Source organism: Peromyscus eremicus, chromosome 8a, assembly GCF_949786415.1.
Source record: "Peromyscus eremicus chromosome 8a, PerEre_H2_v1, whole genome shotgun sequence".
Taxonomy (NCBI): domain Eukaryota; kingdom Metazoa; phylum Chordata; class Mammalia; order Rodentia; family Cricetidae; genus Peromyscus; species Peromyscus eremicus.
The window spans coordinates 69,121,830-69,149,789 of NC_081423.1; the positions used below are offsets into that span (position 1 = coordinate 69,121,830).

Sequence of the window (27,960 nt, forward strand, 5' to 3'; positions counted from 1 at the left end):
AACTACAATATGGGGGCTAGAGAGATGGCTTAGCAGTTAAGAGCATTTGCTGCTCTTCCAGGGGATCCCAGTTCAGTTCCCTGCACCCCCACAGCTACTCACAACCATCTACAACCGCAGTTCCAGATGGCCCAATGATTAAGATACTTTTTAATTTATGCCCACATGATATATAATTACAGAACTCATATACTTTTTAAAAAGCTAATCATAAACAAGCATGGTCATGCATACCTGTAATCCCAGCATTCAGGAGGCTGAGGCAGGAGGACCTTGAGCTGAAAGCCAGCCCAGACTATATAGCAAAATCCTGCCTCAGGAGAAAAAAAAAGGCAAACCTAAAGGCACACTATATACATGTATAAAAATCTCATAATGAAACCCATTGTTTATAACTAGCATATAATAATAATAATAATAATAATAATAATAATAATAATAGAAAAAGGAACTGGGAGTGGTGGTACACGCCTATAATCTCAGCCCTTGGGAGGCAGTGGCAGGTGGATCTCTGTGAGTTCAAGGCCAGCTTGGTCTACAGAGTTCCAGAACAGCCAGGGCTACACAGAGAAACCCTGTCTTGAGAAACAAAAAAAAAAAAAAAAAAAAAAGGAAAAACAAACTAAATGTTTTTTACATTGTTTACTCATTTGCAACACAAAAACATCTCCCAGATAACCGTCATTAAATTTCCATTATTAACTAGAAATGTCACTTTCCCCCAAAGAATGACACCAATGATAATCAAAATGGACAATCAAAAGATCATAAAATGTTTTCTCTTTAACAGTCTTTATTTACGTTTATTTTACCATTTGCCTGTGTTAATGTGGGGAAGCGGGTCCACATGCCATGGTATGGTGTGGAGAACAGAGGACAATCTGCAGGAGTCAGCTTTCTCCCTCTACCCTGTAGTTATAGGGATGAACTCAGGTCATCAGAACTGGTAGTGAGCACCCTGACTGCTGAGCCAACTTGCCCACCCTTGTTACCACATTCTACCAGTAACATGAACATTTCTTTTTTATTACTTTGTTTATGTATATGTGTGTACATGCCACGGTGTGCATGTGGAGGTCAGAAGATAACTTGCAGGAGTCAGTTCTCTTTGCCCACCAGGTGGGTTCTAGGGATTGAAAGCAGGTCACCAGGCTTAGAAGTCAGCCTTTAACACTGAGCCATCTTGTCAGCCCAAACATTTCCTTTATTAATGCATCTATACACACATACACACCTGTGATTAACTTCACATTCTTCTGATACTCTAGGTCAGACTTATCTATTTATATACATAAAAAATATTCAATACTATATTTCAGATTGTTATTAAGATTACAAAGTCTTGGGGCTGCAAAGATGGTCGAAGTTAAGAGCATTTCCTGCTCTCCCAAAGAACCCAAGTTCAGTTTGCAGCATAACCATGGAGAAGTCCACAACCCCCTGTCACTCTAGCTCCAGGTCCTCTAACACTCTCTCCTGCCCTCTGTGAGCACCTTACATAAACCTATACACACATAATTGAAAATAAAAATAAATCTTTTAAAAAAATTAAAGTTTTTCATCAAGTAAATATTAATAGCAATTTTGTGTTTACCCAGATGATGTCATATTTTAATAAAAAAATAAGCTTATCAGCAAATACATGGAACAATTACAAATAGATTTTACCTCGAAACCTACAAAAAGAAACAGTAATTCAAGATGACCTGTAGGAATTTACATTTAAGTCCAGGACTCACCGTTGGAAAGGGTGCAATGGGAGCCAGTACCCCAGTATCTTCTGTTATATGGGTGTATACATTTTTACTTATTTTCTGGAAGTTCTAAGTACTGAATCCCGGCCCTTGCACCTGCTAGGAACATGTTGTATCACTGAACTACACCCCTCACCCAGGACTCGAGTTTGGTGTTTTGTTTTGTTTTTTTGTTTGTTTGTTTGTTTTGGTTTTTCAAGACAGGGTTTCTCTGTGTAGCTTTGCACCTTTCCTGGAACTCACTTGGTAGCCCAGGCTAGCCTCGAACTCACAGAGATTCACCTGGCTCTGCCTCCCGAGTGCTGGGATTAAAGGCGTGAGCCACCACCGCCCGGCGAGTTTGGTTTTTTAAGACAGATCCCAGGCTACTGTCTTCTCTCTGGCCTCAGCTCCCTGAGTGCTAGGGATGCAGGGGCGCATGCTCAATCCTAGCCAAATTTATTTTTTGAGACAAGGTCTCACTGTGCAGCTCTGGCAACAATTAATGTAATGGGACATCACAGAAATTCATGCAATCGTGATTATAATAGGAGTCTATTTATCTGGTATTCAAATGAGCAGAGCAACAAGTATCTGTTGTTTACTCATTTATTTAGAGCTGGGGTCTTGGTATGTAGCCCAGGCTGGCCTTTAACTCACTGTCCTCCTCTTCACCCTCTGAAGTACTAGGCTTACTGGCATGTACCACTACTCCAGTTTTATATGTCTTCTTCTTCATATAGTCCATATTTTAATGTTATAAAAGTTAGATAAAGGGGCTAGAGAGATGGCTCAGCAGTTACGAGCACTGGCTGCCCTTCCAGAGGACCAGGGTTCAACTCCCAGCACCCACACGGCAGCTCACATCTGTCTGTAACTCCAGTTTCAGAGAATCTGACACCCTCACACAAATGCACGTAAAACAAAAAGTCAGATAAGCAAATACATTTAAGGATATATTCAAACAATTAGTATATGCATCAGCACCATCAGAGCTCTATCTCCTATTTCTTAGATACAAATTATCATCTCGTTATTTTCATAAGAACTCTAAATATCTAAAATATTCACATACACTCTGCATGACCAAGTAAAAGGACTAAATTGTGTTAATATTATTTAAAAATTAATTTTGATGTATTCATCTTCTTTCAGAAGACTTATAACGTTTTGTTTTATTTTTGGACAGGGTTGCTGTGTAGCCTTGGCTGGCCTGAAACTTGTGTATAGACCAGACTGGCCTTGAACCTAGAGCAATCTTCTTGCCTTTGGCTCCTGAATGCTGGAATTATATATGTGCACCACCATGCCTGGCACAGGTGATACATCTTGAAGAAATGTCTTGACAGAGATTATTTAAATCAGTTAGAACAATGTTTAGATACAGTGTAGTATATTACCTGGGGCTGGCCTAATTGTTCAGCAGGTAAAGGCACACTTGTCACTGAGCCTGATGACCAGAGTTCAGTACGCCCGACCCATACGGTGGACGGAGAGAAGTGATTCCTGCAACTTGTCCTCTGACGTCCATACCATAGCACATGTGCCCACGCATATACGCACACACAAAATAAACACAATAATTTTTTATGAGAACTACTTACCAACATGAGACTGTTGCCAGGCTAATGCAGAACAAAGCAAGGCTAAACTTTTTCCACTTCCTGTGGGACTCTCCAACAGACAATGCTGACTACTGTTTAGCCCTCTGACAATCTGTGGACAAAGAAATCATTTTTTAAAAAAAGGAAACAATAATCGACTATTCATCAGCTCTCTCTCCATCGAACAGAAACATGAAGAGAATAGCACAGAAGGGTGAGGAAGCACTCCAGGAGACAGTAACAGCATAAGGAAGAACCAGAATTTTGTTAACCTAGACTTTACTCCTTTACTTCTCCCTAACAGTCTGCTGGTTTTATGAGTACATCAAACACACACACACACACACACACACACACACACACACACACACACACAAAATTAAATAAGCAACTTATATTTAATTATACAGCCACAGATTGTTTCTATAAAACTGTAGTGTGTGCTGGAGAGGTGGCTCAGCAGTTAGGAGCAGTTGTTGCTCTTGCAGACGATCCAGGTTCAATTCCCATACACATGTGGCAGCTTACAACTGCCTCTAACTCCAGTTCCAGGAGATCCAACGCCCTGTTCTGGCCTCCTCAGGCCTCAGGCACACAGGAGGTACACAGACATACCTGCAGGCAAAACATTCATACACATAAAAGTAATCTAAAAAAACAAAGAAAAAAAAGGACCGTAATACACTAATACCTATGCATATGTATGAGAAAAAAAACTTAATGAGCAATACCACTAATGGAAAGACTAATTGTTATAACCCTAACGTCTCCCCCATCTATGACCTGTAGGAATGCATGAAGGGACTGGTCCTGTGGATCAAAAATTGCAGGATCTCCATGAGTTGGGGCAACAGAAAGATATCCGAGAGTCCAGTGATGATTGTGCACCAGAGGCTTTGAACTAGAAGACTCATTACAATAAGCATTTTGTCAGTGGGACTGATTGGACAAAAGGGTATACTGCATGACACACCACAGCTCTCAATGCAGCAAGGATGAATGAAGAAGTGTTGGAAAGAGTGAGGTGCAGAGTTTTTGTTTGTTTTGTTTTGGATTGATTTTGGGGGGAGTCTTTTGGGGGAATACTGGAGGGGAAAGGGAGACTGGGGTACATGATGTGAAATTCCCAAAGAATCAATAAAGAACTGTTAGAAAAAAAAAAAAATGTAAAATGAAGATGTCCAAGTCCACTAAGTCCATCACTAAGTACACACCCTAAACCCTTCCTATGTGAACACAAGAAATAGGTGTAAAACAGTTCATAGTAACATTTTTTGCTAATTCTAAGAGATTATGAACAACCTAAATACCACCAGCAGGAAAACGGACAGATTATGCTAGCCATACAATAAAATGTCATACTGGAATTAAAATGATTTAACAACCAATGAGGACATATCTTAAATATAATGTTCCAATGAAAACAAAAACAAACAAACAATTGTTAGGGACACAGCTCAGTAGAAGAGTACTTGCCTAGCATCACGAAGCTCTGTGATCATCCCTACCACCACTATTCTACCTTCATTTCTGTGGCTGTGATATAATACTTTGACCAAAAACAACGTAGGGGGAAAGGAATTTATATTCTATGTACAATTCCAGGTTATAGTCCATCAGACCAGGGAAGTCACCATGGCAAGGGCTTACATCCATAGTCAAGAGCAGAGAAATGAATGCACATATTCGTTTCCTTGTGCTGAGGTCTAGTTTTCCACCCTTCACAGTTCAGGACCCCCTGTCTAAGGAATGGTACTACCCACAGTGGCCTGGGTCTTCTCACATCTGTTAAGACAATCCCCTACAGGGGCAGGAGACATAGCTCGTCAATTAAGAACTCCAGCTGTTCTTACAGAGGGTCTGGGTTGAATTCCCAGCACACAGCATGGAAGCTCATAACCATATGTAACTCCATTTGTAACTCCATTTCCAGGTATCCAATACCTTTTTCTGGCCACCTCAAACACCAGGCATGTACATGGTGCACATATATACATGCAGGCAAACTACTTACACACACACACACACACACACACACACACACACACACACAGAAAAAAAAAAGATAATCTCTCACAGACATGCCCACAAACCCAAGGTAGACAATTCTTGATTGAGATTCTTTCCCTGGATGGTTCTAAGTTGTCAAGTTGATGATAACTATCACAATCATCAAAAAAAAAAAATCTACAAAAAAAAAAAATATGGCTGGGCGATGGTGGCGCACACCTTTAGTCCCAGCACTCGGAAGGCAGAGACAGGTAGATCTCTGTGAGTTCAAGCCCAGCCTGGGCTACAGAGTGAGTTCCAGGAAAGGCACCAAAGCTGCACAGAGAAACCCTGTCTTGAAAAACCACACAAAAAAAAAATTCAATATTTCATTCACAAAGTTTAAACATATGTAAAATACTCTACATTGTTAAGGATAAGTACATTTGAAATTATCCAGAAAAACAAAAATTGCATCTGTACTAAACATGCAGGCTTATTATTCCCTAAATATCTAATACATAGTTGTGAATATCACAATTATTTACATAGCATTTATATCAAGCATGGTAAGCAATCTAGAGATGATTTAAAGTCTATGGGAAACTTACTTGTAGAATATATACAAATAGTAGCACCATTTTACATAAAGGAATTGCACATACAGATTTTGTTATCCAAGGTGGGTCTTAGAACCATTCACCAAAATATGCTGAGTTTAAAGACCGGCAGTTGTACAAGTGTGTGGACCAGAGTCTGGATCCCCAGAAGGCATATAACAAGCTATGTTTGAGGGACACATACCCATACGCCCAGCACTACAGTGGGCAGAGGTAAGAGGAGATAGAGGGCTTACAGACTGCCAGCCTAGCCAAAAACAACAACGAAAACCCAAGTTCCAGATTCATCTGAGACTGTGCCTCAAAAGAAAAAGGTAGAGAATGACTGAGGACACTCAACACAGATACATTCTTCTCTCTCTCTCTCTCTCTCTCTCTCTCTCTCTCTCTCTCTCTCTCTCACACACACACACACACACACACACACAGACACACACACACACACACACACAGACACACACACACACACACACACACACACACACACACACACAGACACACACACACTAAAATCAAAGGAGCTGAGGGTGTTTTTCAGATGTTCTTCTTTATATCCTAACCAAACATATACAGCTTAGGAGTTATGGATACTACTTTCCTAAAAGCAGGTGCTCTTCCAAATGAATCCAGCAAATATTAGCACTCATTTTGTACCTGAGAATAGTTACAAATTCAATGTACAGTTGGAATCATAAGCTACAGCAACTTAATAAAGATTTAACTGATGTAAAATACTTACAGAACTCATCATAGCAAGCTGTGCTGGATAAGCTTTACAAGGAAAGTTAATCTTCACCCCACCAATAGTGTATTCAGATGACACTGAGGACATTTTGCTTTCTTCTTGACTTTAGATAATGTCACTGCAAGAGAAACAATAAAACCAATACTGAGGGGCTGGCACAACAAGTTAAGAGCACTTGCTGCTCTTCCAGAGGACCTAAGGTGGATTCCCAGCACTCACATTAGGCAGTTTACAAACGCCTGTAACTCCAGCTCCAAGGGATCTTACACCCTTCTCCGGCTTCTGCAAAAAGCTGTGTTTCCCTGGCATAAATAAAAATAAATAAAAAGTATTTATAGTTAAGTATTGAAACAATCTCATTCATAGAAAGCCAGACACCTAGCAACAGTACAGAAGTCTGACAATAAAAACTGCGATTAATAAGAACGTATACCAAAGCAATGGAAGTAAACAATTTCTCAGTCCTATTAATAAATCTCGGGGTCAAGATCACATACCAGAGTCTGACCGTCACCTGGATTCGGCACTCCTACTCCAAGACAGATTAGTTATGTGACTTCAGGCAAATCCCTTAACTTTTCTAGGACTCCACATTCTCAAGTGCAAAATAAGAATAGCAACAGAATCACCCCGAGAGGACTGCTGTAAAGGTTAAATAAAATAATGGAAAAGCACACAGTATGTGGCAGAAGATGCACAAGTTCCTGGAACAACTCAGACGACATAGCATCAACTTCAGAAAGACAGATTTCTGAAGAAGCTCTGCGTTCCCTAGCCCACTCTTTTTTCTCTTAGTCTGCACATTCCTATTTCCCTTTTCACACTTTCCCACACAGAAGAAGAGAGGAACGGACAAGCAGTCAGGAAGCAGAGGCTGTATCTGTGACCTATCATTTTACTTCTACGGTCAAAAATTCTTCTCTGCAATAATACCTCATTTTAAAATCATTGTAAATGAGAAAGTATCTTTCCACAGTAATATTTTTAATTTCTTAATCATCTTTTAATGGCTCGGTTGTGTCTTTTTTTTTAAAAGATTTATTTATTTATTATGTATGCAACACGTATGACTGCAGGCCAGAAGAGGGCACCAGATCTCATTACAGATGGTTGTGAGCCACCATGTGGTTGCTGGGAATTGAACTCAGGTCCTCTGGAAGAGCAGTCAGTGCTCTTAACCTCTGAGCCATCTCTCCAGCCCCTTGTCTTTATCTATTGAGCCGGCTCCCCAGGCCAGCACAGTAATTCTGAAGTCAGGAGACTACAATGGAAAGAAAATGGATTTGGATTCCACTGTTGGCATCTGCCTAACCTCTCAGACACTTTCACCGACCGAAGAATTTTTGCAACTGTGAAAAAAAGAAAAAATGGTAAATTCAGCCTGGGAATGGAGATGGTTAAGACAGATTGTTCGACAGATCATGAAGTCAATAATAACTTTAACCGCTGCCTCTGTGCGCCAAAAGAATCACTACTCAAAGATATTTTCCAGTTCTAAATATTGTTCTGTCAGACAAGACCTGCACAAAATCAAGCCAACATCAGCCAACATTCCAGCAGGCAGCACTAATTGGACTCAGCGGGTGGGGTGTGGGGGCAACATGAATGTGGAAGAGGGCATCCGAAGGGTTCCAGGGGAGTGTGAAGGATAGACTGGAGATGGATGTGATCAAGATACATTGTATACACATATGAAACCGTCAAAGAATAAAAGATTCTTAGAAAAAATTATCCAATCATCAAAGAATAAATAAAAGATTCTTAGAAAAATTATCCAATCACTGATTCTATCTGTAAACCTCTGAGGCTTAGTGGGCTCTAATTTCTTAATCTGAAGCAAAACCTCAACACTGTTTTACTAAAATTAACCTAGATGGCAATCTATGCCTGCAGCTGTGGCAGCACTCAAAACGTGGAAGCTTCCCTTGTAGAACGCATCAAAGAGAAACAAACTTCCAGATGTGGTGGTGCAGATTTGTGACCCCCAACAATCAGGAGGCAGAGGATCTCTCTGAAATCAAGGCCAGCCTGGTCTACATAGCGAGTTCCAGGCAAGCCAGGACTGCAGGGTGAGATCCTGTCTCTTTAAAAAAAAAAAAAAAAAAAAAAAAAAGAGCACTCTGTCTCCCGCCTAGAAGTACTGCGGGGGCGAGGGCTGGGGCTACTTCCCCGCCTGCGTTCGCAGACGGTAAGGACAGGGCCCCTGCTCCTCAGCTCTCCTTCCCCACGCGCCCAGCTCTCGCACAGCCAAGGATGCCCCGGCCGAGTGACTCTGTCACGCCGAAGGGCCTGAGCCGGTTAGCGCAGGACTGCAGGCGCCTGCCCCCCGCCGTCCTTCCCACTCGCCTGCGGCTGGCTCCAGCTCCGGGAGAAAAGGAAATGCTGGCGTTCGGGGGTTGTTCACGAGTGGGAAAGGTCCCCCTCACCTGCCTCAGGCGCTGCTAGGTGCCCAGCCACGGCCACTCCTCCTGAGCGCTGCAGCTCAGCGGCTCCGCACCGACGAATTCGCGCCTCCCGCCCCTCGGCTCCCGGTGCCCAATGGCCGAGCACGCCAGCCAATCACGTCGCGGCCAGAGAGTAAACAGCCAATCATCGTGCGAAGTCGACGCTGTAACGTCCAATGGGAGCCTGCAAAATAAGTAGAGCCCCAAAGTACTTGGCGGCACCGGAAGGCGTGCATCCTCAGCGAGAAATACTGGAACAGATCTTGCAGGTTTGCTTGAAAGAAAAACATTTGTACTACTTTTGGAAACAGCTGGTTTAACCTAGACAGTCAGTTCTCTGATGACTGGGAGACTAATTTGCAAGGAAACATTTTTCCTCAGTTGTATCACGTGACTAAACTTTCCTAAGGTTATATAGCATCTAAAGATGGGGGGCCCGGGGGAGGGGAAGCAAACTGGTGCCAGAATTATCACTGCTATGCCAGAATAAGTGAGAAGGTCACATGACAACTGGTACAGTATTCCGTGATAGTCAAGGCTTTCTCGGATATTAGAATCTTCGGCCGATAATCAGTCTCTCCAGATCACATCGACCTAACATACCATTTTATTCCTTGCCAAGAAGTACAATTTCCTCAAAGATAAGGGTTAACCATGACGTTGACAAATTAATTTTTGGCCATTACTATTATCATATTTTTATTATATATATATATAGATTATATATTGCTGTCGTTGTTGTTTGTAGCCTAAACTTTACTCAAATACTAGTGACCCCAAAAGGCAAAACCGTGAGGTAGTTTTCGAGAAACAGCAAGAGAAGACTAGTTGTTTGCCTTGCTTTCGATTTTTTATCTTCCTAAAATGATGAAATTTATGATCATAAAAAAATAAATTTAACTTTGACCTAGTAGCTCAGTGCCCGAAATGTATCCTAAAAACATAATCTAAGAGTAATAATTCCTCACTTGACAAGAGTCTCTTTGTAACACTAAAAAGTTATATAGTCCTTAGTCCAGTAATGGAGAGAGTTCTGATTTTCTGATTTATCAGTTCAATAGATTAGTCAATAAAATGATAATTAAACTGCTTTTTTGGGGGGGAGGGGTTGGTTTTTCGAGGCAGGGTTTTTCTGTGTAGTTTTGTGCCTTTCCTGGAACTCACTCTGTAGCCCAGGCTGGCCTCGAACTCACAGAGATCTGCCTGCCTCTGCCTCCCAAGGGCTGGGATTAAAGGTGTGAGCCACCACCGCCCTAAACTGCTTCCAAAAAAAAAAAAGTACACTGTGAAATTGTATTTAAAAAAGCAGATTCCAGGAGCTGAAGAGGTGGATCAGGGTTAAGAACAAGCAATGCTCTTGCAGAGGACCAGGTTTGATTCTCAGCACCCGTATGGTGGCTCCAGTGATTATGGTTCCATGGCCCTCTGCTGGCCTCCACTGGCACTGTACAGACATACACATAAAAAGAAACCTCAAAAAATAAACTAAAAACAGACTCCAGATTATGTTAGGAATTAAGTAACATGATAGTATGTCGAAGATGGAGTGGTTTACTGTTACGATGATGAGCTGAAGCATCATTTATGAAATCCCTCAAATACCTCCAGATTGTTACTTCCCTCTTCCTGGTTTTTGTTTGTTAGCACTGTTGAGCATCAAACACAGGCTTACACACGCTCAGCAAGTGTTTGAGCAATGACCTATAGTCCCAACCCTCTTATTTTTTTTTTTCCTTTTTCTGAGACAGGGTCCTTTATAGCCCTGGCTGGCCTGGAGATTACCCAGCTAAAAGGGCTCTCTCCTCTCCCTCTCTCCTCTCTCTCTCTCTCTCTCTCTCTCTCTCTCTCTCTCTCTCTCTCTCTCTCTCTCTCTCTCTGTGTATTCCTGGAACTCACTATGTAGACCAGGCTGGCCTCAAACTCAGAGATCCACCTGCCTGACACCCTCCCAATTGTTAAATAACCACCCTCATTTTTCTCAGGTGAACTGCTAATACTTTCAGTTGACCCCCAGAGATTACTCTCCTTTGGCCTTATAGAGAGATACATTAAAGCCTTGGAACTAGGCAGTCCTAGGGCCTAAGTCTCCCTTGGTCCCCTTTTATATTAACATTTGTGGAATAAAACACAAAAACTACAGTTTGTTGATAAAGAATGAATATTTATAAATCAATATTCAAAATAGTTGCACACATCTGTTTGACTTCAATAAAAAAAATCACATTGTGACAAAGTTTATAACCTTAACTTAAGATACATGAATATTAACATTTACTAGTATTATTTACACATTTTATTTACATTATCAACAAATTGGATGAAAAACAGCCTGTTATTACTTTAACACAGTAGGTCATGACTAGTCTTTGAAAATTAATCCACAAAATGTGTGCTGCATTTCATTACAAAACATACTTTGAACGTTTCTGAATTCCTAAAGAATTCTACTATTCACACAAAACATTCCAGAAAGGCCTCATTTAAAAAACAAAACAAGAGCAGTTGTATTTAATCTTAAGAGATTACAAAACTGCATCGTTTAAAAATATGAAAATTTTTATGGTATATCTTTAAAGCATATTCTTTTACTCTTCACATCAAAATTACTTAATTGAACATTAAGCATCTAATAAAAAGTTTTATATATATATTCCATCATGCATGATACTATGCACTTCATGATTGGAAACGGCTATAAACTGGTTTGAACAGAACACCTTCATGAGGTAGGGTCAGGGTCAAAGAAGGACAGTAAGATGTGACTAGGTGCTAGTTAGTGGAAAGGATGAGGCTAAAATTCTTTTTGTAAAACCAACTTTCCAATGAGAGGTCTGTTTTGAGTGGGGTGGCAAATGACTGAGGTATTTCTCAAGAGAGCAAAGTAGTACCTTCTACATTGGCTACTTAATTTTTAAAAATGATTATGGTTATCTGAATGCATCTACTTAATCATGAAGTTCCTAACAGAGGATTGCAAATTTCAGCAACACAGTATTTTCCACATTATAATTTTTCCTGAGGTTCAAACACTGTATTTTCTTACTCAAAGATCTCCTCAAAGTAAAATGTGAGTTATAATCCTGATGATGAACCAAGAGCTCTATTGGGGTTTATTGCTCTAAAATTCATTTGATACATCTTTGCTCCTCTGAGAATTAGATAATACAACATTATAAAAATAAATTTAAAAAAGAATAAATGAAATTTACTTTCAGGTTATTCTTTGCACAAAGATGTTTCTGTAACTACAATCAGTATCTTAAAATTTCAAGTTATTCAAGTATCTCTTTAAACATATGGCTTCATATATTAGGAGAAATTGAAGCAGACATGTGAAATCTTTTTATCTTCATCTGTAACTCCAAGGCAGTCATTTACTTGGCTTTCTTTTTTTTTTTTTTTTCTGGACAAGATTTCTTTATGTAGCTCTGGCTGTCCTGGAACTGACTATATAGACCAGGCTTGCCTCAAACACAGAGATCCCCCTGCCTCTGACTTTCTCCCTAGGGCTGGGATCTAAAGGCATGTGCCACACCTGGCTTACCTGCCTTTTTTAAAGCCTTCTTAACTACTGTTTCTCACAAACTAGAGTTCCAACCTGCATTACTATAACTTGCATTACAAGTCTGTGAGATTTTTGAGTAGTTAACTGGTCATTTTTCCTGAATTATTCCTTCCCTACATCCCTTTCTCCCTTTCTCCTTCCTCATTCCCTCTTTGTTGAAAACTGTTACAAGCTCACAAATATGAGGGATATCCACAGGCTCTTTTTTTTTTGTTTTTGTTTTTTTTTTGTTTTTTGTTTTTTTTTTTTGAGACAGGGTTTCTACTGTAGCTTTGGAGCCTGTCCTGGAACTCACTCTGTAGCCCAGGCTGGCCTTGAACTCACAGAGATCCACCTGCCCCTGCCTCCCGAGTGCTGGGACTAAAGGCGTGTGCCACCACCGCCTGGCCACAGGCTCATTTCTATAAAAAATTAAAGGCCTGGCGATCTTTCTTCCCTTCACAAGCTAAGTGCATGGTCCAATCCCTTTCTAGAAATGGGTTTCTTAACGTATTCCCAATGGAAAAGAAGTTCAGCTGCTACAATATAAACATACCATCAGAGCAGATCCAAAGATATGCCAATCAAACATAAGCAAGTATAATTCTCAGAGTTCTAAATTATACTCATTGAATTGAATCATTTCAGCAGTTCCCAAGATTTCACTATTTCCATTCAGTTTAGAATTGTCATAAAATCCAGGTTCCTGTTGGGTATATGCAGCAAACATTTAGCTGCATTTTTTTTTTTTCAAATTCCACTAACACTCATGTTTATTATTTCAATTATTGTGCTTTCAATACAATGACAGAGCTGGACATCAGGATCCATGCTTCCAGTGTCCCTGGATCCATTTTTGTAAGACAGATCTTTACAGATTTGAGACCATCCGCTTGGTTTCTCCTTTATTTGTTGAAGACCTACAAAATAAGGGAGGAGAAGGGATAGTTAAGGCAAGATATTCTGAAATGAATATGGTCTTGTTTGAAACATTAAAAAAGGAAAGAAAAAATGAAAAAGAGGTACCACTTACGTGTGATAATTGGATCAATGTCCCTGGTCTGAGTGGCAACATCAGAGGCACACACTTGGCCTATTTGAATCAGCAAAGACATAATGTCCTCATACAGTGGAGGAAATGCTCGACAAAAGGAGACCAAACTTGGAAGAGTTGGCATGAAGAAAGCATACCGCTTAGCCTGTGTCAGGACTGTCGGGAAGAGATGGAACAAATAAGACAACCTTCAGAACAAATTCATACTGTGTTTGTGCTGGGAAAACTATGCTTTAGAGGATGGGGCTCACTTGATGTTAACAGCCTCCACTCTACTAATCAGTCACCATCAAGATCCACATTTACCACATCCCAGCACTGCGGTAAGGACAGTACTTTCAGTACTTCACTTAGTTCTCCCAACTGTATCACAACAGCTGTGCAGCTGAGATGAACTTTAAGCAAACTCTAGAAGGTATAAAAGCTGTTTAAAGCCCAGCATAGTGGCACTCTTTTCAAAGATTCCAGGCCTTGAGAGACAGAGGCAGGCAGGTGTCTGAGTTTGAGGACAGCCTGGTCTACATAGTGAGACCCTGTCTCAAAAAAAAAAAAAAAAAAAAAGTTATTCCAAGGCTAAGAGGGAGGTAACTTAGTGTAAAGTTCTTGCCTAGCACATGCAAAGGCTCTGTGCTCAATCTCCAGTCCTGGGGGAAAAAATAATGCTGTTCCAAGTCATGCAACAGTTAGTGGTAAATCTGGAACTAAATGCAGTATGAACTCTTAACCACTATAAATTATTATAACAGAAGGTGAAAATAATAGAAAGAAAATGACAAACTATTGTGAAACACTGTGAACACTGAGAAAGAGTATAACCTTTTAAAGGACTGAATGTATTCATATTTTTTAAGTAATTTGTTTTTATACCATTTTATTCTACAAACCAGAAGGTGGTTAAAATATAGGAGAAGGCCAGGCAGTGGTGGCGCACGCCTTTAATCCCAGCACTTGGGAGGCAGAGGCAGGCGGATGTCTATGAGTTCGAGTTCAGCCTCGTCTACAAAGCAAATTCCAGGACAGCCAGAGCTGTTACACAGAGAAACCCTGTCTTGAAAAACCAAAAAATAAATAAAATATATGCATATATATATATATATATATATATATATTATATATATATATATAAATATGTTGTAGAATTTAAGGAAATAGCTAATGAATTTATGACTGTTTTGTTTTGAGATAGAGTTTCTCTATGTAGCCCTAGCTGTCCTGGAACTCACTCTATAGACCTCTGCTTCCTGAGTGCTGAGATTAAAGGAATAAGCCACTATCGCCTGGCTATTTATGACATTTTCAAATATTTTTCTTCTGGAATTGAGCACACTTAGTAATTTCTAATTTGTGTTCTAATTCTACAGATTTTATTTTCATTTATTAAAAATGTATTATAACATACATAGAGAGAGACACACAAAAAAACCCCACAAAAGTGCCTACCTATACTTCCACACTAAAAATCATATTTGTAAGTATGACATTTTTTAAAAGAATAGTAATTCAAAGGATGGCACAAGTAAAAGTAACAGCAACATATACTGTGTTATACTGACTCATAAAAACACCAAAGAAAACGGAGCAAAGGAGCACACGCCTTTAATCCCAGCACTTGGGAGGCAGAGGCAGGTGGATCTCTGTGAGTTTGAGGCCAGCCTGGTCTACAGAGTGAGATCCAGGACACCCAGAGCTGTCTGGAACATACATAGTGAGACCCCCGACTCAAAAAAAAAAAAAAAAACAAAACACACACACACAGACACACACACACACAAACACAAGCTGCCAAGTCTTAAAGTTCAGAAAATACACACAGTAGTAAGCATTATTCGATGCTTCTGTTGCTGTTGATTGGCTACACACCTGTTAGCAAAGTTCCCATGACATTGACAGCTAAGCGAGCCACACTAAGTGACTTTGGTAACGCATACTGGATACACAAATGAGAAAGCAGCTGTATAGCAAATATCTGGAATACAAAATCCAAATGTTACATATTTCTTTAGAAAAGTTTAAGTGCTAAAAATTATAAAATGTCTTCTCTAATAGTCAACTGAAAAGTAATCAAGTTTTTCTTCAAGTTCTAAAATGATTACCTGTTTTTCAAGTTCAGGCTGGGCAATAAGCTCCGGTATGAAATCCAGACAGATGTGCATAGATGGGATCCCTGCAACCGTCAGAGGCAGAAGTTCACATGGATAGCCCTGTCTCGGGAAGAAGAGAGAAGTCAAATACAAAAACACAAGTGAATCTTCCCTTCCTCTGCGTAGCATCTGCTCGGAATAGCAAGTGTCTGTGACTGTCTCTGGAATTGCACTTTCCTGATACATTAGAACAGAGAACAGAGATAAAGTATTTGAATATCTTATCAGTATTGTATTCGGAATTTGTAGTTTTCTATATATTCCAAAGGACCACGATCCTTTCTCGTGTTCAAATGATCTATTAATTTAATAGATAAAGCCCTCAAGAAAAACATGAAATTCAAACATTCCGCGTTACTCTTCCAGCACGCACCTGAAAGTGGACGAGTTTAGCAATGTTGGGGTCTGCAATGTACATTTGGTGCAACAGGCAGCAGATAAGGCACTGGACTTCCCGGAGGTCACAGAGCAGACTCTCTTCTCCTTCCCCCACTCCCTTGTTTGGAGTGCTGGTGGTAATGACACTGTGAGCATTCCTGAGGGAGACGTCTGGACTGGCACCTTTTGCCTTTTCCTCTTCAGTAGGCAAACAAATCTCTAAGAGAATCTGGACTGCTGCACTATCCTACAAGATAAAATTGATGTAAGAAGTCTGAGAAGTTGCGGGGAGGGAATGGGAGGAGAGGAGGGAGGGGAAATTGCAGTTGGGATGTAAAATTAAAAAAATATAATAGTAAAGAAAGCCATTGCCCTAGAACAAACCAATGTATAAACCACAATAAAAGAGACTAGAAGACCAGAGAGATGGCTCAGCGGTTAAGAGCACCAACTACACTTCCAGAAGACCTGGGTTCAATTCCCAGCACCTACATAACAGCTCACTACTGTTTATAACTCCAAAATCTGACACCCTCACATAGACATACATGCAGGCAAAACACCAATGTACATAAAATAAGAATAAGTAAGTTGCCGGGCGGTGGTGGCGCACGCCTTTAATCCCAGCACTCGGGAGGCAGAGCCAGGTGGATCTTTTTGAGTTCGAGGCCAGCCTGGTCTACAGAGCGAGTTCCAGGAAAGGCGCAAAGCTACACAGAGAAACCCTGTCTTGAAAAAAAAAAAAAAAAAAAGAGATTAAGAATAAGTAAGTTATTTTTAAAAAAATAAAAGAGCCAGGCGGTGGTGGCGCACGCCTTTAATCCCAGCACTCGGGAGGCAGAGCCAGGCAAATCTCTGTGAGTTCAAGGCCAGCCTGGGCTACCAAGTGAGTTCCAGGAGAGGTGCAAAGCTACACAGAGAAACCCTGTCTCGAAAAACCAAAAAAAATAAATAAATAAATAAAAATAAAATAAAATAAAATAAAAGAGACTAAAAGTCTACAATGGGGGGATGGGAGGGAGAAGTCTGAGAAGTTGACCTGAAAAAGAAATCTCTTTTTTCATATGAACAGAAATGACACAATAGTTCTTCTGAAAGACACAAACACCACATAAGTGGTCATTCTTAGAGTAGAACTGAGCAATTTACAATGTACACAGTCTCACAGTTTTAGGGTTACAAACTCCTGACAAGTCTGAAAAAAATATACTTTTTTCATATAAGTAAACATTTGCAGGAGGCTAGAGATGTCTTGGTTAAGAACACTGGTTGCTATTACAAAAGACCCGGGTCAATTCCTAGCATTCACATGGCAATTCACTACTGTCTGTAAGTAACTCCAGTCCCAGCAGAACTAACCCTCTTCTGACATGGTACACAGACATAAATGCAGGCAAACACCCACACACATAAAATAAAATAAGCATGTAAACAAGCACCTGGCACACTTCTGAAGGCTCATAAAGCATAAGGCAGAAGCAAAGACTTGAGCTCACGAACCTCTATGGGGCAAGTAATTTGAACCAATGGCCTCCAGAGCAGACCTGAACCTAATCCCCTTCCTTCCTCTCGCTCTCCACTTTCCTCAGGATCCTACCAGGTGTCTCCTCCATTTCCTCCAAGTCACTTCACAGAGCAGTACTTGAGAAGTGACCTGTGTGAGGGTCCTGACATTTTATAATACCATGCATTCAACTTACTTTTCTGTTTATAGTCTGTCTCCAACATCTGGTTTCCTTTTTTACCATCTTATCTTTAAAAACAAGTACCCAAAGAATTGTATCTCCTTTAATACCATGTCCCTGGTCCTAGAACAGTATTTGACACACAGGTGTCCAATAAATATGTATTGATCAAGTGAAGATATAACTTAAGACTGGCTAAAGGCTTAAATTTGTTAAGCATAAATTTTATTAAAATATGTATTACGTTTTCATAATGAAAGTCCACCTGATACTCAGAAGCAAAGATGACATTGTTCTAGATTCTAAAATAAAAGGAACACACAATGTCAACAGTGTATATATAGGGCACAATGTGTGATCTACTTATTTCTAAACAAACATTGCCGGGCAGCGACACACCTTTAATCCCAGCACTCAGGGAGGCAGAAGCAGGTGGATCTCAGTGAGTCCCAGGACAGTGAGTTTCAAAACTCACCCAAAAAACAAACCATTTGACTAAATTTAACTTTAGCAAATTTTACCTGAGCAGCCAATAATGCATTTTTCAGCTCTTCTCTTGTAACTTCTGGGGCATCAGTCTGTCCAAGCAAACCTACTGTATTGTTCTGGGAAGGCCTATCTTGCTCTGCTGTCTCCTTCAGATGGGCACTAAGGTAAGCTTTAGATGCAAGGAGATATCCATTCAGCATGTGTAGAGTAATATCCATCAGTGGGGGGCACCTAGACAAATAAGAAAATGTATCAGGAAGACTGTCAATTTAAAACTTAGTTAGAACTTAACCAGTTCAATTTAAAACATTTGAAATATCCAGTTTAACAACTTTCCCCAATGAAATACTCATTGTTAAAGGTCTAAGCTGGTTGTGCTGGTACTTGTCTATAATTGCAGCACTGGGGAAGCTGAGCCAAGAGGATGATGAATACAAGCCAGCCAGGGCCACAGAGCAGGACCACACCCTCTAAAACAATAAATAAATTGTATATCTTATTTTCTGTATTTCAAAATTCATAAACACCATTCTTCAGCTTATCAGTCAAAATAAAATGCAATTAAGTAATAGAGAAAGATATTAGCATTTTGTAGAAAATGATAAAACAGTAACTCTCTTAGATTCAAGCCTTCAAAAAGATATATTCTATTATTGACTAAGTTAGTCAATTGACTAAAACAAATTATTTTTTCTACTCCTAAGCAAGACACTTCTGTATTCTTTTGTTTTTGTTTTTTTGAGACAGGGTTTCTCTGTGCAGCTTTGTGCCTTTCCTGGAACTCACTTTATAGACTAGGCTGGCCTTGAACTCACAAAGATCCGCCTGGCTCTGCCTCCCAAATGCTGGGACTAAAGGCGTGCACCACCACCGCCCGGCAACACTTCTGTATTCTAAAAGTGAATGAGCATCCATTTAATCTGGACAAATTATTTACTGAGCTTCAGTTTTCTCATCTATAAAATGGGTATACATCAGGGCTGGTGGAGCAGGCCTGAGGCAAGAAAATCACACACAGTACGCAGTATACAGTACACACACACACACACAGACGCAGTATGCAGTATACAGTACACACACACACACACACAGACGCAGTACGCAGTATACAGTACACATACACACACACACAGACGCAGTACACAGTATACAGTACACACACACACAGTACACAGTATACAGTACACAGTATACAGTATACAGTACACACATACACACACACACACACACACACACACAGTCCGCAGTATGTAGAGCACCACTGACAACACAAGACTGCAGGAACACTCAGCCACAGACGTCTGTGTGTAAGTATGTAATGACTGACAAATGTGTCAGTGTTTTACAATGATTTTTCAAGCTATATCCTGGCACTAAGATGACTGAGGCAGGAAAATCAGGAGTTAAACCAGAGGAGTTCAAGATCACCCTCAGCTACACAGTGATACCTTGTTTCAAAATAAAACAGAATAAAGCAAAATCTTGTTAATGGGCTAGTGGAAACAGTGGTGTTCTTTACTGAGCTTCATCCTAAGAGGCACAAGAGCCCTACTGAGGACTACCAACACCAATAACGCCTTTTCTCTAAGGCTAGGTTTTATTGCCCACACACTAAATATTACACTGAAGCGACTGTAATTTATGAATATATGCCACTAGAAAACCAAATAGCTACATAAATTATATTACATATATGTACTTGTAACAGCAATAGGATATTAAGATGATTTTCTTCAATTTCTTTTGATTCTCCAAAGTACAACTCTATTGAAAAAATGAAATTCAAATAACTTACCTGTGAACCCTCCGGTCACACCTCAAGACAATGAGAGGATCTATCATCAAATCATTCTGGGTATATTTTTGTTGTCGTATAAACTTTATGGAAGGTTGGAGTGCATTAACGGTCATTACCCACAACCTGATGAGAAAACAATCACATGTTCATAATAGCTATGATTTAACTCACATCTACAGTCATTTAATCCTGTGTATAAAAAAAAAAGTATTTTCAAGATAGACAAAAAAAAAAAAGGGCAGGAGGAAGCAGGTAGGAAAAAACCTTTGGAGTTCTTTTGTTGTTTGTTTCTGAGAAAGGCTCTCAGGTAGTTCAGGCTGGCCCCTCAGTCACCCAGACTTCTGATTCTCCTGCAGCCCCTCCCAAGTGCTAAGATCATAGGACTAGACCACCATGACTCATTTATGCACTGCTGGGAGTGGAACCCAGGGTTCGTGTGTGCTAGGTAAGCACGCTGCCAACCAGCTACATACCCAGCCCTGGGAATAAATAAATCTGAAAATAAAAAACTAGACACCTAGGATATATTATTATGTCTCTAAAACAAATACAAGTTAGACAATGAACACAGTAGTGGAAAAAGTCTTTGCAGCTGAGGTGGAACAATCATAGTATCTGGGAAGAAAACGAAGTAAAAACTCAGTTCTAACACACTCTGCATATTAAGAAGAATAGTTTAGTTTAAAAAAAATCAAAATTTTGAAACTGTATTGGCCCCATAAATCTATCATTATTGCATATTTAGCATCACAAAGTCTCACTGTAAAATGTCACTTTGAAATCGGACAGATTACAGATATGGTGGCTGATCTGACAACACCAAAGAATTGCTGAGGAAAATATATACAACAGAAGGTACCTGAAGTGAAGCCCAGAAATCTACCAACTTTATCTAACACAAAACTTGCCACTTAAATATGAATGGGTATCCAAGGATCAGACATTCACAAGGTTTTATTTAGAAAAAGATTAAAATACACTAAAGAAAAAAAAAAACTCCAAAGCAATGGAAAATATGGCAAGATATTAGGGGGGAAAAAGGTCTGGTGGTAGTAGTAGCGCACGCCTTTATTCCCAGCACTCAGTAGGTATGGGCAGGTGAGTCTCTGAGTTCAAGGTCAGCCTGGTCTAAGAATGAGTTCTAGGACAGCCAGAGTTACACAGAGAAAAACATGTCTTGAAAAACAAAAAATAAACAAAAAATGCAGTAAGGTCTCCCTGTGTTTGCCAGGATATCCTGGAATTCACGGTCTTCATAGCTTGCCTTCTGAGTGTTCCTGTTATAGACATGTCCCACCACATCCAGTCTTTATACAGTATTACTATAGCTGGAAGGATGGCTCACAAGTTAAGAGCATTTGTTGCTCTTCCAGAGGACAGAAATTCAGTTCCCAGAACCCAAGTCAGGTGGCTCACAATCACCTGTGACTCCAGCTCCCAGGCATCCGATATCTCTGGCCTCTTCAGGCACTTGGACTCACATGCACATACCAACACAAAGACACACGGAATTCAATTTATTCAGGAAAGAAAAAGTCCTAAAATTTAAGACACTGCTCACCAGAATCAAAAAGCCAACCAAGTACCCAATACTATGAAGGGAAAAAAGATACACATCAAAACACATCATTATTAAGTTCCAGAACACAAAAGGAGGGAAAGCTTGTAATGAATGAAAACCATGGTCATATACAAAGGGCTAGTGAAACACCACATTACTAAGAGCCAGTGGAAACTCCAAGTTAGAAGAACAGTGCACTCAAATGAACTACACTTGGGTAAAATGGCAACCACATGTGAAAAGAATAAAACCTCCAATGTGCAAAAAATATCTCCCATTCAGCCTTTCCCAGGAAGCACTGCAGTATGTGTTCTATGTGGACAGAAACCAAGAAAGAAAACAGGGATGCCAGTGAAGCAGAGCCACGGCAGCAATTCTAGGACAGCTGTGCATGTTCCAGGGAAAATTCAGATGGAAAGCAAGATGTCCCCATGAAAAGCATTTTACTGACAGATTATATGTTGAAATTACTATAAAGTACGCCTCATCTTAATAAAGAGTATGGGATGAACTATTTATCAGTTACTGATAGCATAACAAATGGAAAAAAGGCAAGTATTATGGCAATGCCTAGTATGGGGAATGGCATTCATGGATAAAAAAGCATTGTGGAAGTGTAGTTCAGGAGCAGCATACTTGACCAACATGCTCGCAGCCTGAGTGTAATTTCCAGCAACAATAAAAAAAAGAAAGAAAGAAAGAAAGAAAAGAAAGAAAGAAAGAAAGAAAGAAAGAAAGAAAGAAAGAAAGAAAGAAAAGGAAGGAAGAAGAAAAAGGCACTCAAAGAATACTGCAGTATACTGCACAGTTCAACTATAAATACATAATCATAAGATGAACACTAAATATTGCTTTAACTGAAAGAAATAATAATAAATAGTATTGGAAAATAAAGAGCCAGGCATGGTGGCTCATGCCTTTGATTCCAGCAAAGGGGAGGTGGAGGCAAGCGGATCTCTGAGTTTGATGCCAGCCTGGTCTACAAAGGGAGTTCCAGGACAGCCAGAGCTACAAAGAGAGACCCTGTTTCAAATAACATAGAGAGGAGAGGAGAGGGGAGGAGAGGGGCAGGGGAGAAGAGGGCCAAGGGAGGGGCAGGGGAGAGGAGGGGAGGGGAAAGGGAGGGGAGGGGAGAGAAGAGAAGAAAAGAAAAGCAAGAGTCACAGAAAGGAAGAGCAAGACAGACTGCTAAACTTCACAAACAACGTCTAAGGTGGAGAATCAAAAAGCCAAACTTGTTATAAGCCTATTACTGAGCTCAAATGAAAAGACGTAAATGCTAGAGTTTTTGTTTTTCGAGACAGGGTTTCTCTGTGTAGCACTGGCTATCCTGGAACTCACTCTGTAGACCAGGCTGGCCTTGAACTCACTGAGATCTGCCTGCCTCTGCCTCCCAAGTGCTAGAAATAAAGGTGTGCGCCATCACCACCTGGCTAGAATTTTCTTTTTTAAGCTGAAAATGGTTTCCATCTGCGTAGTCAGGGTCTAAAATAGAAAAGTGTGAAATACACATTATGTTATGGGTATTTATTAATTTGATGTTAATAAAATTTGAATTTAGAAAGAACAACTATTCCCAGTTCCCAGAATTACTAAACCAAGCTATCAGGTAAGTCAGACCACTGTTATTATTCTCCCAACTGGCCAAGTGTTACTGATGCAATCTATGAGCCAGCACCCACCAACGGATAAACACAAGGGAAGCACACCCCTGTTCTCCAAACTCTGCTGCACAGTGCATCACCTGGAGCTCTGTTTTTAAGATATACTGATGCCTTGCTCCTGCTGCAGACATTCAGATCTAACTGCATGGATTACAGCCTGGGGATCAAGGACTTTAAAGCCAAACCCCATAACTCAAGGTGCAGCAGAATTTGGAACCACAGCAATGATGTGAGACACAATGATCTGAATCAGTTAGCCACAAATAACTACACAGAGGAAACCACTTTAAAGAACTTTCTCAAATTGTTAATATTGAGCCAGGCACTGGTGGTGCACACCTTTGATCCCAGCACTTGGGAGGCAGAGGCAGGTGGATCTCTATGAGTTCGAGGCCAGCCTGGTCTACAGAGTGAGTTCCAGGACAGCAATGACACAGAGAAACCCTGTCTCAAAAAACAAACAAACAAAAAAGTCCACAAAATTGTTAATAGCTTTTATTTCTTAAGGTATTCTTTAAAATGTAACAAATCTAGTTTTTGTTTTTGGGTTTTTTTTGAGACAATGTCTTACTATGTAGACAAGGCTGTCCTCAAACTTCAGAGAGATCTGCCTGTTCTCCATCCCAAATGCATGCTGAGATTAAAAATTAGTGTCTCCACACCTGGCTAATGTACATATCTTTTAAATAGTCATCTTCAGAAAGGAATTTTATTATTACATCAAAAGCAATGATGTGAGTGGTCTTGTGAATGTTTTTCTAACTAAATTTCCTGTATATTATCAAAGCTATACATTTCTCTAGTGCACATAGCAGTTCACAGAACTTACCTCCTTGGCATTACAGTATTAAGAACCATCCATAACTTATTGACAGTTTGAAGTATTCTCCGTGGAACCCCTGAATTCAGCAGCTGGTTCATATTGGATGTTAATACTTCTGCATATGGTATAAGTTCACTGGCAGAAAGCAGAGTCAAGTGCTCCATAATCTGCATCACTTGAGTGTGATTTACTGGGGCAGCTGAAAATGCTAAAAAGAGAATTTTGCAATCATTACCTACATTCTGTAATGTTTACCAAGCAGAAATAAATCCTGCTTTCTTAGAGTGGGGGCCAAACAAATCAAGAAAGCAATGGTGTTAAAAATAATACTTTTGGTCATAGCTATAGTTTTCACTAAAGCTAATACAGGCATTAGAAAACTTCTTGGATGGCAGGTGAGATGGCTCAGAGGCTTAGGGCAAGTGAAGCTTGGTAACCTGAGTTCCATCCCTGTAGGATAGAACTCCACCACTGAAGGATAGAACCAGCTCCCACAAGTTGTCTTCTGACTTCCAAATGTGCAGTGTGGCATGTGCAGGGCCCCACACAAACATATACCAAATAAGTAAGTTAAAATGTAATAAAAACCAAATTAAAATCCATAAAAGTGTAGATATTATTTCATAAAGTCCAGGCCCCGCCGCCCCATGGGAGAGGTGGCCCTACCCTTCACCACAGGCATGGGAAAGCTGGCCTCGATGGCATGGGCCTAGAGGAGCTAGTTCTGCCTCTTGCCTGAAGAGGGCAATCCCAGTGGCCCAGACTGACCAGCTCAGCTACCACCCAGACCCACATCCTGGGCCTTGGGTTGGCCCACCTTAACATCTACCCCATCTGTGACCTGCTGGAGCATGTGAAGGGACTGGTCCTGCAGCACAATAGTTGCAGGATCTCCATGACTTGGGGCAACAGCAGAGATCCAAGAGGAATTTCAGTGAGGGTCCAGTGATGATGGTGTGCCAGAGACCTTGAACCAGACCCATCAATGACTCATTACAATAAATACTCTGTGGGTAGGGATCACTGGACAAAAGGGTATACTGCCTGAAGCATGAAGGAGCTCCCAATGCCACCAGGATGAATGAGAGGTATTGGAAAGACAAAAGAGTTAGGTAGTTTTTTTGTATTGTTTTGTTGTTAATTTTTTTTGGGGGGGGCATGCTGCAGGGGTGACGGATGGGACTGGAAGGTGAGTATGACTGGGGTACATGATGTGAAATCCCAAAGAATTAATAAAGAATTATGTAAAAATAAAATTCAATTCCTCATGAAAAAATAAATTAGAACATCTATCTGTTACAGAACTATATTTGAAAGTGTGTTGCTTTTGTTTATGTTGCATATGTTTAACTCTGTGACTGTGTTACTGTGCCTGTCTAAAACACCTGATGGTTTAATAAAGAACTGAACGGCCAACAGCAAGGCAGGAGAAAGGACAGGCGAGGCTGGCAGGCAGAGAGAATATATAGAGGGAGAAATCTGGGAGAAGGTTAGCTAGAAGCAAGAAAAGGAGGAGGAGGACTCCAGGGGCCAGCCACCCGGCTACACAGCAAGCCAAGGAGTAAGAGTAAGATTTACAGAAGTAAGAGAACCGGAAAAGCCCAGAGGCAAAAGGTAGATGGGATAATTTAAGGAAAGCTGGCTAGCAGCAAGCTAAGCTAAGACCCAACATTTATAATTAAGAATAAGCCTCCATGTATGATTTATTTGGGAGCTGGGTGGTGGACTCCCCAAAAGAGTAAAAACAACTAACAACATCTATCTACTTGCCATCCAAATTCTTTTTTGTCTTTAATAAACAATGAATTATGTGTAAAACAAAATCCCATTAGTGACACAAAGCCTAACCTCATTTTCTTGGGTAATTCAGGCTGTTCTTTAAACATAGCACTAAAGTAGGAAAGTAGACCTGAGGATTGCTTCTGTGGCTTCTTATTGGAAGTTTCAAGATCACTGATACTTTGCTCCAGGAGTTAGTCCATTATAGGAGACAAGCATCCAGCACATTACTGTTATGAAATATCTAGAATTCTCTCTTCACTAGAGTAGTCACTAACTACATCTGGCTAGCAAGCATAAAATAAATACCAAATGGGAATGCTGAATATATATGAAAAAAGAGCAATCCCATTAATATTCTTCATTTTGATTACATAATGAAGTAGTACTTTGGAACTATGAAATTAAATAAAAATATTTTTTAAATTTATTTTTGTTGCCATCATGAACACAGTAACTATCTATACCTAGATCTCCACGATCAACCAACTGCTTCAAAGTAAAAAGATAGTCATGCATGTCCTTCACCATGAAAAACCAACAGTACCTAAAAGAAATATAGAAAAAACTATCCAAAGCTGGTGAGAACATACGTCATCTTTGCAGTTGGGTTCAAAATCCACATGTTAAGGACAATCAGCTTTGGATAATTAACAATTCCTTCAACTGTGTACAGAAAACGAAAAGACAGTGACCTCCAGAGCTGCGGAGAAAGCTGAGCAGTGGAGCATTGGCTCAGCACGCACAAAGGCCCAGTTCAATCTGAAGCTCCCAGGGGAAAAGAGAAAGATTTAGAAATAACAGCAAAAAGAATTCAAGAACAACAATAACAAAAATTCAAAGTGGATTTGGGTGGGGTGCCAAGGCCAATGTTGTCACCTCAACGAGGAGTAAAGATTGTGCAATAACAGTCTTTACAGTGATTGTGCAATTGTTTTCAGAAGGCTATGAACTGAAATTTTTTAATACAGCTAATGCGATGTTAATGTGTGGCTCACACTATTTGTATTCAGGGATACTAATCTGGAACATTACCCATAAAAAGCAAGTACACTGCCATGTTCTACTGTATTTATTTCTAACCAGTTTGGGATTTTTCTAAATCTTTTTAGTAATATAACACAGAATATGGAAATGATATAAACATGTCAACTAGATACCCAGCACAGCAAAGAATTGGTTCAAAATCCTTATCCCAAACACAATTGCTCACAATATAGGATTTCAATTAGTCTAGCATTGTTGCAGAATACTTGTTTAACCATGCAAAGATGTGTTGCATTTATTTAATTATGTAAAGATGTATTGCTGTTTTACCTTGCTTTCTTAAGGCACCTGAATGGTCTAATAAAAAGCTGAACAGCCAATAGCAAAGGAAGAGGTATAGGCAGGACTTCTGGGCAGAGAGAGTAAGTAGGAGAAAGAATTCAGGCTCAAGGGAGAAAGAAGAGGAGACGACAGGGAGATGCCAGGGGCCAGCCAGACAGACATGGAGGAAGCAGGAAATTAGAACATACAGGAGGAAAAAAAGGTGAAAAGCCCCGAGGCAAAACGTAGATGAATAGAACAGGTTAGTTAAGTTAAAAGAGCTAGTGGGACAAGCCTAAGCTAAGACCAAGCATTCATAATTAGTAACAGGTCTCCATGTCTTTATTTGGGGAGCTAGCTGACAGACCAGAACAAATCCCAGCTACAGAGCACCTCGTTAGTAGTAATAAGAGGTAAGATGAGCAGTCACCGCACCTTCCTGCAGCTGTTTCGGAGAGTGACTTTTGGCATTACTAGTCAGGAGCATTCGTCTTAACAGCGCATCAGTGCCTGTGACTTCTTCTTCACAGATCCAGTCATCCACAATACACAAATGGGGGTAATTAGTTGCTAGAAGACGGAGTAAAGCTGAATGCAGCCC

At 40.2% G+C, this 27,960-nt stretch overlaps 2 protein-coding genes across 2 annotated transcripts in view; both read right to left on the reverse strand.

Annotated features, from left to right (window-relative positions):
• Nucleotides 1–6,803, reverse strand: part of Brip1 (BRCA1 interacting helicase 1) — a 135,948-nt gene extending 129,145 nt beyond the window's left edge. Inside the window, exons 1-2 of the mRNA XM_059271415.1 lie at nt 6,686–6,803; nt 3,338–3,449 (exon numbers count right to left, since the gene is read on the reverse strand). Coding sequence (XP_059127398.1) covers nt 3,338–3,449; nt 6,686–6,778 — 205 coding nt within the window. The 5' untranslated portion in view covers nt 6,779–6,803. The remainder of the gene's footprint in view (nt 1–3,337; nt 3,450–6,685) is intronic.
• Nucleotides 6,804–12,938: 6,135 nt separating this feature from the next.
• The window catches only part of Ints2 (integrator complex subunit 2), a 48,399-nt gene continuing 33,377 nt past the window's right edge, over nt 12,939–27,960 (reverse strand). Inside the window, exons 17-25 of the mRNA XM_059271416.1 lie at nt 27,795–27,959; nt 24,279–24,480; nt 20,222–20,347; nt 18,459–18,657; nt 16,248–16,499; nt 15,827–15,934; nt 15,594–15,699; nt 13,713–13,889; nt 12,939–13,599 (exon numbers count right to left, since the gene is read on the reverse strand). Of these exons, the coding sequence (XP_059127399.1) occupies nt 13,430–13,599; nt 13,713–13,889; nt 15,594–15,699; nt 15,827–15,934; nt 16,248–16,499; nt 18,459–18,657; nt 20,222–20,347; nt 24,279–24,480; nt 27,795–27,959 (1,505 nt within the window). The 3' untranslated portion in view covers nt 12,939–13,429. The remainder of the gene's footprint in view (nt 13,600–13,712; nt 13,890–15,593; nt 15,700–15,826; nt 15,935–16,247; nt 16,500–18,458; nt 18,658–20,221; nt 20,348–24,278; nt 24,481–27,794; nt 27,960) is intronic.